We start from the raw sequence: 12,747 nt of genomic DNA, 5'->3' as shown, positions 1-12,747 counted from the left end.
CTGTGTGGCTACAGGAACCAGATACAGGACTGAATGGCTGCGCTGCATCAGCACAGCATCCTGGCTTCTTGCAAACAACAGGTCCACCTGCACGGTGCACAGAGCAGGTCGCTGGATGGAGGGAGCCCAGGCATCGACAGCAATTTGAGGCACACCAAAAAACTGCATGGTCAGCAAGACCAGGGGAGGCGATTGGGAAAAATATATCGCCTGCCCGGTCCTGCACGTACAGATATTGCCCAATGACTTGATGCTGTTCACAGGACAGAAGAGCAAACCAGTTCTCAGATTCTTGCCAGTTGAGTGGAAAAAAAAACCCGAAAAACCTCAACACAAAAATGTGCAGTTTCATGTCACAGTTCAGAAAGAGGCAAGCAACGGTGGAGAGCTCTGGGTTTGCCCCCCATCTGGGCCTAAATAATCCAAAAGTCACTCTGAGCCACCCACCACATTCAACAAGGGAAGAGAACAAGTTAGAGCACTTTTGAATGCAAGCGCCAAGAGCTTTGCCTTCATCTAAACACACGCAGCCTTGCAGAAGCTCAGGCTTTGCATGCAAACATTTGCAGCCTGTTAATGTTACAGGCTTTCAGATCCGGCTGGTGTCTACAATCTAGATATGAAGGCTGAGCCTTTTAACCAAATTACAAACTGAAACCACCCTGATTTATTTTTTTTGCCACCTCTCTGGACCTGACATCAAACTATGTATCCCCTCCGGATGCGGATGCGAGTCCCTCCCTTGCTCAAGGAGATACTCGGGCAGGTAAAGCGACTTGCAGATTTGCACATTTTCACATAATTACCACCAAAGCCTGCAGCAGTCACAGGCACAAATCCTCAAACCTGGGGAAGCTGGGACAGACAGAAGAGAGTTGATCCATAGGCTGGACGTGCAGGGCTATACAGCAGGACTGAAGCCAGCTTTGCAAGGGTCGCCTTCGCATCTGAGACCACCAGAGAGCTGTTATCTCTGGAGCCATCTCACAATTTTGCGATCGGCAGGACTCAAGCGCCCCCCCCCCTCAAATTCCACTGCACCTGGGAAAAATGTAGGAGCTTGTGGGAGAATCAATAAATATTTATTGTTTAACCAGCAGTATTTTGACTGGAGATGTAAGCATGGCCCGATGCCAGCAAAACCAGAGCCTTCTTGGCCAGTGCTGCAAATTTTTTTCTGTATCTAGTTGGAAGATTATAAACTACACAATGAAGAAAAAAAAAAAAAAGAAACATAGGCAGCGAGCAGCTTAGTCACGGAAGAGGAACAAAAGAGCTGAGATGTATAACTATGTTGTGGGTTAAAAAAAAAAGGGGGATGCAGGCTCAATTTTTGGCTGCGAGACAGCTGTACAGTTTGTATCAGATTTGTCCCACTGGCTTCTGCAGTGATGAGGCTTTATGCTGGATCAGAGCATATATCCCTGGCTTCAGTGGAGCTGCACTGATTTGGACAAGCTGCAAACCGGCCCGTAACTCACAGCCGAAAAGCAAACCTGGGGCATTAGGTCTTGACCTGCGGAGGCACAATCTTGCACCCATAAGGGAGACCCCACTGTCCATGGGGGTCACCCAACCTCACAGTGCAATGAAGTCAGTCCCTGGCTCCAAGGCCATTTTAATGCTCAAGTAAGGCAGACCATCCCTTCCTTCTTCACTTCAATTAGTCCCCTGGCACCATCCTACCAAGCACAGGTCTTCCCCTGAGCAAAATTTGTCAGCCTGGAAGATGCCAGCAGCTCCATCCTTTGGATACATTCCAGGGACAGCAATGACACTTGCTCTCCTAAGTCATGTAATTTGCTCGCCTTGTGCCCATGCAAGGACCAGCTGACAGTGCAAAAAGGAAAAGAGCTTCTTTCTTTGTCTGGGACAAATCCACCTGAATTTGTTCCTTTCTTCCCCAAAATCCCAACTGATACTGGTACCGGTACTGAGAACAGCCATTTGGGATGACAGATCTGCAAGTTTACACTGCTAAACTGTGTTCAGACAAAAGTCTGGTCTTGCTCACACCCACCTCTTCCCTGAGTGCCTGAGACATATCTGCTCTCACCGAAACAGCAACTTGTGAAGAACACCAAGACACCTTCCATTTTACCTCCGGCATCAAACTGTCATCCCAAGGTCTAACCACAGGACAACTTTTGCACCCTAAACCCTGTCCCTGCTGCCCCCCCAACTCAGCCACACAGCAGGGATCCATCCAGGAGGATGCAGTAACTGCTTTTTCACAGCAGCATACTCAAAAGCTGGCTCCCCTGGTAAAACTCAGCGTGCCACAGACCCGTCGGAGAGCGTGCACACTCCCAGCTATTTGCTGCCTGCCTGCCAGCAATCTGCTATGGATTTGGGAGAGTGGGATGGCATAGGACGTGCTCGTCAGCTCGCTTTGGACAGCTCGAGCACGGCATTCCAGCATAAGACCATGTTATCCCTTCATTTTATAAGGCCTATCAAAGCATGGCACGCTGTAATTACATGGCAAATTAGCAGCCACTTCATGTAACAACACTGTAATTACACAGTTGTTACGTGCTTTCGGGAGTTCATGATGAAAAAGTGAAAGGAATGGGGCTTTGCTCCTTTTTCCTGGAAATCTCACTCCCTGTACCCAGGTTAAAAATGCTGTAGTCAGGGATGTGCTTTAGTGGGTGTATCCCTGAAGGAAAGGTCTATGGAGTTGCCCTCTTTCCACCTCTTTTCACAGCTTTGTCCCTTAAGTAGACAGAAGTTAACACTAAAAAAGCTGGAGCTGGTGGCAGCCAGGTCCAGACAGTCCCCTCCCTTCTGGGAAACTCTCCTTCCCCCCATCCTAGCTGGATACCACAGTAATGGGCATTTTGTAAGTGCATAGAAAGATAATTGCTCTTTTTCAGTTCAAATTCTCACCTCCTCCACAGGCAATCAGCATCGAAAATGCCAGAGGAGCCCAAAGCCCTCAATTTATTAGATTCTCACCCTTGTTGGTTGATGATTCATGCCCACACAGAGCAATCCACAGCCAAAGCCGAGCTCTCACCTTTGCTGCTAATGCAAAAGTAAAAGCATTCAGAAAAGATGCCAGATGCAATTCTTTGCATCCCTGAAATCACTTCACCTTTCAGTGCTTGTTTCCTTTCCCCAGGCTTTGCTGGGCTTCCAGGCAAACACGCTGGCATTTTGTGTGCGAGGACAGGTAAATGCTGTGCCAGTACAACTGATACAGAGGAAGGGACAGAGGACATCTGGAAGCAGAGAGGGAAATGCTGGTGTTCTGCTGCTGAGTTTCATCCCACATGTGAAAACATGACCATGCAAGCCACCAACACCACCAATCTCTTAACAGCAGCAGGGAAACTGAGTCACCCAGCGGCTGACACAGCTGTAGGGACCAACCTGGAGTCTGAGTGCTGTGCAAGGATAACACAGGATCAAGCCTTCCTTTTTGGAAGAGAAGATGTTCCAAGTCCCTCTGCACTACTCTTATCCCCAACCAGCTCAGCAAACTGACACCCCTTGAACGGGCTGATCCAGCTGTGACCCTATTCTGTGCGCATATATAAAGACCTGGGAGCAAAGGTATGGCTGGAAACTTGCCCTCCCTAGACAAGACAGAGGGAAGGATGAAGGATCCCATCCTAAGACCATAATGAAGACGCATTCAGACTCGTAGAGCATTTTGCCATTTCCCTGCAGCAAGGCACTGCAGAAGAGGGTATGCATTTGCCAAAAGACTCGCTTCAAATGCGAACTCTGTTATTTACCTGCATTGAAAGTGAAAGCCCAGGACAAAAAGACAAGATTGACCTGGCTACGGGAAGGGGAAGGACCGTGATGCAGGCAGGTCCTACATCTGAATATACACTGTGTAGAAGCTGTCCGCTTCCCTGTACCCTGCTGAAACCACAGCACGAGAAATCTTGCTTCAGGTCTGACCCGACGTTGTCCCAAACCTTAAACAGAGGGAAAAGTTCTTGCGGATAAAAATACACCCCTGGGATGCCACCCACGCACAGGCCAATGGAAACAACGCATCTGCCTCCCAGCTGTCCTTAGGGTACGCATGGGAAGCACTGAAACATGCAGGGTCCTTCCGTCTCCCAGCACTCCGGATTTCTACGTTGCATATGCACAGACCAATTCCTCTTTTCATGCCAGGCAGGATCAACTCCACCACCACACCTGTAACACACATCCAGAGAAAGGAAGCAAGAGGGGGAGTGGATGCAGGAGGATGGGGAGCCCAGCATCTCTGCCTCATCTGTGATGCCCAGCTTCACCACCTGCCATTATAGTCCTTCCAGGGTACCTTGTGGGACCCCTCAGGGCCAGCAAGTCAGCAGCTTCATTAGCAAGAAATGTCGTTATCTCTCAGTACTTGGGAGTCCCAATTACTGCCAGCTTCCAGCAAGGGTTGCTGAGCTGCTTTTAACTCTGACCACAGAGAGCAAACACAGCTTTGCAGAACTGGAGGAAACAAATTGATTTGTGGAGGGCAGTGTTTACCAGTCGCAAGGTTAAGTTCCCGTTAGGGCTGATTTTTGCATGGTTTGGGTTTTTACTGTCTGACAAAAAGCCAGTAAACTAAGTCCCACCAACCCATTGGTGGATCAGTCACATATCTGCAATCAAAAGTCATGTTACCATCTACTCTTATCAGATCCTTATAATGAAAACCCACGCACATACAACTTGTATATTAAAGAAGAAGGCCACCATGGTGGTTTTTTGGCTCCTGACCTACTCATCTCACTCACACATTCTTGCTGGCAACAGCGGGGGGGAATTTGGCTTTGGAAGCTTTGTACAACTTCACATCCCTTTCAGGTTATTTTTAAACCCTTTGGACACACTACAAATCCCATCTAACTTTTACACGCAGAGGCTGCCTGCACGTGTGGGTTGGAGCAGGGTTTTATTTCAGGGGAGTGAGAGGGGGACCGTACTGTGCGGCCAATGCATCTCTGCAGTTTTACAGGGCATCAAGCACCTGGCACATTAAACATCTTGCACAATTGAAAACCTATGCCTGTAACGACTCTCCCTGCATAAGGTTAACCCTATGGATACCGTGAAGCAAATCTGCTTTGCTGCTTGCTGGCATGTAAACGAACAAGGGGCTCGACTCCTTCTCAGCCAGGCCAATGCCCATTTGGAAAAGAAGGACAATGGGCAGATTTGGTGGCAGATTCAGCAACCAAAACCAAGGGCTGAAGGAGCCATCAGGGAGCAGTTAAGTCCTCAGATGCAGCCCAAACCAGCGAGGAGTAGAGAAAAGTTACGTATGTCCCCTACACATGGTATTGCTGGATCCCAGAAACATAAGCTAGCAGCATCCATACTCCTTCTCTCAACATCAACCCGACCAAGCAAGAAAGCTTCAGCATTCTCTAAAAAGTTAGAGGGGAAATGAGGTTAAGCCAGCTAATTGACAACATTGACCTTTTTGGCTCACAGTGCTAGTGCAGCCACCAAAACAGAAGCGACTGCAGCTGAAGTCGATAGGGAGTCAGCTCTTTTTTACCTTTTTGGTTTTTGTTTTTCAGCGCTCTTCCTGCCAAAGTTTAAACTTTGGGTCAACTCTAAAAATTGCTTGCTGACATAAGCTGCAGAAGAGCTTTCACAGAGAAAAGAAAATGAACTTAAGGCAGCGTGAAACACCAAGTCCTTTCTTTAGGCACAAAGCAATTACATTGATCCAATGCTCAAACACCTAAACAACACAGACGCCTTTGTAACATGCTCTCACCCATGCCAGGAGACATGTAAATTTAAACAGATACTTTGGTCTGAACTGAAAAACAAACCCCACATCCCCCCAGCCCTGCCTCAATGGACCAGGTGTTTTGTCCCATCCCATTTTCTTCCCCTGCAAGCAGACTGCCATCACGACCTGAAGCGCAGCAATGAGTGTCCAGTAAATGTTCTTTTAACCAAAGCTTTAGGAAATAGGCACGAACAGGTCCTCAACTCCACCAAAGCCTCTCATTTAACCTGCGTAGGTGCTTTGGAAAATCATTCTTAGAGTCCTCATTGCATTTTGAAGCCTGGCCCTTCAGAGGCCACACCTGAAAGCCAGGCTCAGCCTTGCTGTCAGAGGCACAGAGCACCACAATAGCTATAACCGGCGACCGGGTCCTCTCTATGTGCAGGTAGCGTGGGAAGATGGATCACACGAAAGACGCTCTGTCCACATCAGACACCGTGTAGCGCACCGGTGGCAGACGCCCCAGGCGTGTGCTGACTTACTGGAGCTCTCTGCAGACAAGCTGATCCTACACAAGCATTTATTTTAAGTCTAAGCGCCAACCCCTGCACCGCTCTGGCCCCCCTTGCACTCCAGCAGTCAGCTGTCATTTTATTTCCCACATGCAGCCTGAAATCATATTGCCTGGCAGGAGCTGAGCCCCCTTTCTGGGTTTCCTAGAAACTTGCTAACTGGCAAAGAAAACGCACAACTCTAATTTGATTTTCTTTGCTGCACAGGCGCTACACAAAATCCAGCAAACCTCCACTTCAGTGCAGTGGGAGTTACAGCAGGGAGGGATGAAGCAACAGGATTCATTTCGCCCTCCCTTGTACCCACAAAGAGAACTTTTTTCCCTGCAGGCCCTCGAAGCCCCATCCTCTACCTCGACTGAGCAAGGCAGAAATCAGTTGAGCGTCTGGGGTCAGCAGGCAGTCAGACGACATCAGTATGCGAACAACAGCCCTTATTATGGTAAAGGCTCAACTATTAGCGTTAACCACAGCCAGCACCAGCTAAACTTATCACTACAACAAAAAAACCCACACGCCTCGTTTCAGTAACGTGTTGCTATCTCCCTGATAGCTCCTGCACCCTTCCTCCACCCATTTCTCCAGCTCCGGGGGGAGAGGGAATCAAAGCAGCGGGCTTTCCTGGTTTAAACGTGGTAAATCTAGAGGAGGTAGCGCTAGAGTTTTGTTTCCCTAATACCAGGAGTGCTTGGACCACACAAGACATTTCCAGCAAAGGATGGGGGGAACGTACATCCCAGATAAGGAGCTTGTGCAGGGCTGCCAGCCCCGGCGTGGCTCCCCCACTCGGGAAAAGGTGGGGGTATCCCGGGGAGCTCTTAAAAATTTAATAAATAAATAAAAACCCAAACCAAAACCATCCGAGTGCATGTCTCCTGCCTCCCAGCCGGAGGTGCTTGTCTACATCCCCGCAAGGATGCCAGAAGCATGAGAAAAGAAGGCTGGAGGGGCGGCGGGTTGTTTTTTAAGAGAAGGGGGGGGGGGGTGAAAAGTCTTAAAACTGCTCGGAAAGCAAGTTCGCCTTCCCCCAGTGGTGCTGCGGAGCAGAGCCGGGGGAGCGCAGGGCCGGGCGGCGCCGCTCCGCTCCAACTTGGGGGGGTGCCTTTCGTTTTCCCTTCCAAAAGACAGCCCCCCCTCCCCCCAAAAAAACCACCACCCAACCCTCACCGGGCAGATATTTCCCCACCACGGCCCTCGCTGCGAAAAAAAGGGGAGAAGGGATCCACAGGGCTCCCCGACGAGGGCGGGGGGTAGGGGGGGGGGATACGGGGGGACACGGAGGGGAGGGCAGGGCGCTCACCGGGGGACGGGAAGAGCTCGATGTCCACCTTCTCCGTCTTGATGATGGTCAGGTCCACCGCCGCCTTCATGGCTGGGGCAGCGCCGCGGGGGCGTCGCGCCGGGACCGGGGGGCGACGGCGGCGGCGGCGGCGGCTGCTGCTGCTGAGCCCCGCCGTGCGCGGAGCGGGGCGGCCGGGGCAGCGGCGGCCGGGCGCCTGCCTGCCTGCCTCCCTCCTCCTCCTTCTCCTCCTCCTCTTTCCTTCCTTCCTTCCTTCCTTCCTTCCGCGCTCCCTCGCTCCTCTCTGCTGCTCCCCTCCGCTCCTCCGCCGCCCCTTCCGCGCTCCCTCGCTGCCGCTCCGCCTCGCCCGTCCCCCGCCGCCGCAGCCGCCGCCGCCGCCCCGGCCCGGGCTGAGCCGCCGAGGGGAGGAGGGCGTTTGGGCCGGCCCCGAGCGGTGACAGCGGCGGGGAGGGACCCGCCTGCCCCCGCCCCGGAGGCGGCCCCCGGCACCCGGCGCCGCGGGGAGCGGAGCCGGCCGCTGCCCCGGGGTCCGGCGGAACGGCGCGGCCCGGGGAGGCCGGGGGGATGGAGAGGGGATGGAGGGGGGATGTCAGCGCAACCCGCGCAAAGCTGGGTGCTGCTGCGCCTCGGCCGCAACCTCTGCTTGCATCCCAGCCCCAAAAGGCGAAGGGAAGAGCGAGTTGCGGGTTGAGCACGGGAAAATGCCGCCGGCTGCACGCAGCCCTGAGCTGGAGCCACGACGGCCTGCCGAAAGCCGGTGTTTCTTGAAACCAGGCCAGTTGCTTTCGCCCTGCCTGTCTCGGCACCAACCGCCGCCTTTCACGCCGGCATCACCCCTTCCCGCCGGCATCACCCCTTCCCACCGGCTTCACCCCTTCCCGCCGGCATCACCCCTTCCCGCTGGCATCACCCCGTCACACCCGCATCACCCCCTCATGCTTTCATCACCCCTTCACGCTCCCATCAAGCGGATCCAAATGTGCGGGCACGGTCAGGGCAGAGCGTGCGTGCACAAGCACGCTCAGGTGCGTGGCGATGGGTGACGGGCAGGGGTGGTTGTTCACCCGTGTGCTTTGTACAGGTGGGAGGCCAAAAAGGTGTGGGAACTGACTGGATAAAAAGCATCTTAAAGATGCAAGATGAGTATCGTGCCAGCATGGCATGAAGTTAACAGAAGAATATCGGTTTTCACATGAATTATGTTTTATTATATTTAGGTAGCACAAACTTCAGACCACAAACGGCAGAGCGGGAGGGAGATTATGACTCACAGATGTCAATTTACCGGTACAAGTGTTAAAAAAAAAAAAAAATAAAGTCATGAGCAACCAGCTCTTGTGGTTCTCTCACCGTGAAAGTCTTAACAGTCTCCAACACACTGGCAGAGACCAGGCTGCTCTGATCAAAGATGGGCTCAAATGAACATCCCAGCTGTAACGGTGGGGAGAGAGCAGCCAAGTGAGTGAGCTGCCGGGGTTCAGGACTACCTGCTAACCCATAGGATGAACCAGGGTCCTGCTTGCAAACACCACTGAAACCTTCAAACGCACTGAAAGATGAGCTGCAGATGCAAACGTTACAGCTCAGGATTATTTCTAGTTTCTTCAGCAGTGCCCTTCTCAGTCACCTAAGGTGTATTTATAGAAGGAAAGTTTGTGTAACTAAAAGAAGCTGCACAGTGCCGGGGCCAGAAATCGAGAGCCTGATTCTGGCTCGCACGAGCAGCCGGTTTTACCCAGGTGGATAGCTCAAGACACAGCCAGCAGGAAGTCTGAGAGCTAGCAAAGCCAGGCAGGCAGTTAGCTCCAGCCAAAAGTTCATCTTTCAGGTGCTTCACCCAGTGACAAGCACTCACATTTCCAATTTTACAGGCAATCGTGCTTCTAATTTACTTGCAAGCTCAGTTATAGGCAACCTATTGCTGCGGCAGCGAAGTAGAACCAGCGATTCGCTGTGTGACCAATATATAACCTCTCTCCCCTGATTCGCATGTGCTTTGGAGAACCTGAGCTGTGCTCAGGCAAGGCACAAGATTTGAAACCTCCAGCGGTGGGTCCTTGGTTTGAAACCTACCACAGGAATGAACCTGGAAATCCGAAAGTGCAAGGAAGATGGCTGTAAGGATAAAACTTAGTCCCCATTGCCTCTCCCCATACAGGGTAATGTGCTTGCACCTGCCCTTCGTTTTGGGTTTCTTTCCCCTCTTTCCCATACAGGGTGGACAGCAATGATTGAAGGAAGAAACTATAGAGGGGTGATTTAGCAGAACGTTTCCAGTTGAAAATCAAAAGGGGATTCAGGAGAAACAGCTGCCTTTATGATCCCTTCCAGAGCAGGCTTGGGAAGAGAAACCCGATGCAGGTATCGCAGCCTGACAATTTTTCCCGTCCTACACTTCGCTCAGCACGCTGCAAACTCCCGGGCGAGCGTGCGCATAGGCAAGCTGCGATCCTGCAGCGGGGCGAGTGTGGGAGAGTGCGTGCATGTGTGTGCGCTGGCGCAGGGGGAACTGGTTTACGCAGCTGGCTGCGGGTTCTCGGCCGCGGCGATGAAGCCATCAGAAAGCACCTGTGGTCCCAACCGTATTGAAATGACCCAAGCGTTCCCCCCTCCCCAATTCAGCAGTGCTCGATAATCCACCCTGCTCAGAGCGAGCGCAGCCTCCTGCAGCAAACCACAATCCCCAGACTGAAACAGAAGAGGAGGCATGCGGTGAGGTCGCTGGGGCTCGCCCGAGCGGGCGCTGATGGTGATGGGCTGTCGACGCCAAGTAGGAGAAGGCTCTCATGAGCAGAGATGGTCCCAGACAAAGCTGCCGGTGGGATTCAAAAGCGGCACCAGAGGAGGCAGCGGCTGCCCCTGCGGTGTCTGTGCTTTAGCCTTGCTCCGGCGGGCCGATGCATTTGGCTTGGCCTCTCCTGCAAGTGTTATGGTCTTAAGCACTGGCTGAAGTCCAGTGCACCTGTAATGGGGCTCCTTCTCTTCTGGACCAGTACAAAGGCTTTAATAAAGATCTTTCTCACAGCTAGTGTGCTTTTTATTAGGAAAGATACACGTGCTCTTGGCATCCCAGCTCAGCCCTGATGCCGCAAAGCTGATGACACTAAGCCACAGCTTGGTGCAGCATGGCTGCGGGGAAGCTTTGAGCTTCTCCACTCCCCTGCCTTACCCCCCCTCCACGCTCCCCCAAACTTCTGTTTCATTTTGCTTGTGCAATGTATGGCAGCCTCTACGTGCGGGGAAACTAGAAATGCTTCCAAAAGTAGCACCAGGGCAAAAAAACCCAAAGTGGAGGAAAAGAATGGAGAGGCTGCGGACAGAGATTTCCTCCCAGGGCAGCTGAATCTCTCCTTCAAACTCAACTCCGTCCTAGCAGCCGCCTTAATTTGTGTTCACTTCAGAGCCTGCAACATGAAAGCCCTGGCTCTGAACTCCAGCTGAGCCGCTCAATGGCTCAGTGTTCGCAGAAGGCATGGAAGGAATCCATTGATTAGTTTCTTCAGCTGGGATGTGACCATTTGGAGTCCAAGACCTGCCAAACATGACTTCGCCTCAGCAACTGGTTCCTATTTGCTGCTTACAGGCTTTAGAAAAATCTTTCCTCTTCCACATCCAAGTCTCACCCTCCTTTTCCATCCTGTCGTTATTCAACATTAATATCTATTCAGGCTCTCTCCTGTCGAGGGAGGATGCCGAGTTGTGGAGAACAGCCCTTCTGCCATTAATATAGCCAAAAGATTTTGCTGTTGACTGGAGATAACCATCTGCCCTCCCTCCACAATGCAGCCTGACTGTTTTTCAACAGTTTGGAACAAAGAAAGGATGGGCAGTAATGCCACATTGTTCCTAGGGACGCTGACTAACCTTGGTTTAAAAGCATAATAATAATTATTCATTTAGCGTTGAGGAAAGGTATTACGAGGCCGGAGTCTTTGCCGTGATTTCTGCACATGCAGTGCTGGCAGGACTGCTCTTCCACAACCTCTCTCCTAGCTGGGACCAGCTCTTTCCCTTCGGCAGGGCCAAATTCACTCCTGTCATGGCCCTTTTGCAAACAGGCAGCTACTGGCTATCCTCCAGATGTTATGGAGCTGGGACAGCTTCTCCTCTCCCTCGGATTTACCCATTCTCATTACAGCAGGCTCAGGATTAGGTGTTACCGGTAGTCTGGAGAAGGAGCTTTTCCTAGCACTGCTGCTACCAAAACGTGGCCACCTCTGGGGTGAAATACAACGGCTACGTAATAACGCAGAGCAACACCACCCAGCTGTTATGGACAGGAAATGAAGAACACCATATCCAATTAAAACTGCAGGGGGATATTTATGGCAGAACGTAATTAGCCAAATTGGAGCCTTCCCCAAAACTGCCATGGGATTTTTAATGACCGCAAGCGGTCAGGGCTTCAGTTTGATGTTTTGTCAAGTAAACAATATCCAGAGGGCACGAGACAAAAATCAGAGGCAAAGGGGAAGGGGAAAAAAAAAAACAAACGTGTCATGCAGTTCCAGAGAGAAACAGAGACATGAAAGGATTTATCGTAAGGGGGACATTGTTGGAAAGAGCAGCAGCCACCACTCCAAGAAAGGAAAGAGCAGGGAGGTGGCTCTGGGTGTGGAGGTGGCCCTCTGCAATGAGAGGAAAGAGCAAGCAGCTGCCATGACCATTCCCCAGGGAGATACCTTTCCTGGAATTTAAAATGATATGAGAAATTCTTTCAAGCGCCGTAATAGCTGGGAAGTATTTGAGTAAGTTGTTTTACGCTGGTAAAAGGACGCTGGATTAGTAGTCCTGGTGACTACAGCCTCCTCTTTTTGGCTAAGCAACAGGCATAGAAATAGAGCTCGTTAGTCAGCACGTACTGCGTGTCCCCCCGGGCTGCCTGTAGGGAAGACAGGCTGCTCTCAGATCTAGCATTTGTGGCCAGGAGGTGATGACCATCACAAAAGCATTGGCTCCTCTGTGACCCAGATGGCTGTGGCCTCTGGGGTCCCCTCGCTGCTCCACGTTATAGGGCTGGAGTCACGGAAAGTCCCCATTCTCCGCGCTGTCTGTATTAAAAGCAAGTTTCTGTTCACGCTGCGGAGATCCAGACTTCAGGCCCTGTCTCAGCCCCGAGACACTGCTGCCACAATACCGTCCTCTGATTGCCCTCCAGGCGTGAGCAGAGGAAGCCGCCTCCGAGC

At 51.8% G+C, this 12,747-nt stretch overlaps 1 protein-coding gene across 3 annotated transcripts in view; it reads right to left on the bottom strand.

The window, feature by feature from the left end:
• ETS1 (ETS proto-oncogene 1, transcription factor) overlaps positions 1-12,747 on the bottom strand; it is a 78,407-nt gene that overhangs the window by 41,128 nt on the left and 24,532 nt on the right. Inside the window, exon 1 of one of the 3 annotated variants that reach the window (XM_075034912.1) lies at positions 7,562-8,148. The exons of the other annotated variants lie outside the window; for them this stretch is intronic. Coding sequence (XP_074891013.1) covers positions 7,562-7,631 — 70 coding nt within the window. The 5' untranslated portion in view covers positions 7,632-8,148. Of the gene's footprint in view, positions 1-7,561; positions 8,149-12,747 lie in introns of those variants that run through there. 3 annotated transcript variants of the gene reach the window in all.

The sequence above is a fragment of the Buteo buteo genome, chromosome 9 (assembly GCF_964188355.1).
Source record: "Buteo buteo chromosome 9, bButBut1.hap1.1, whole genome shotgun sequence".
Classification (NCBI taxonomy): Eukaryota; Metazoa; Chordata; class Aves; order Accipitriformes; family Accipitridae; genus Buteo; species Buteo buteo.
Note: the sequence above shows the minus strand (reverse complement) of the source record. Positions and strands in the feature narration are given on the sequence as shown.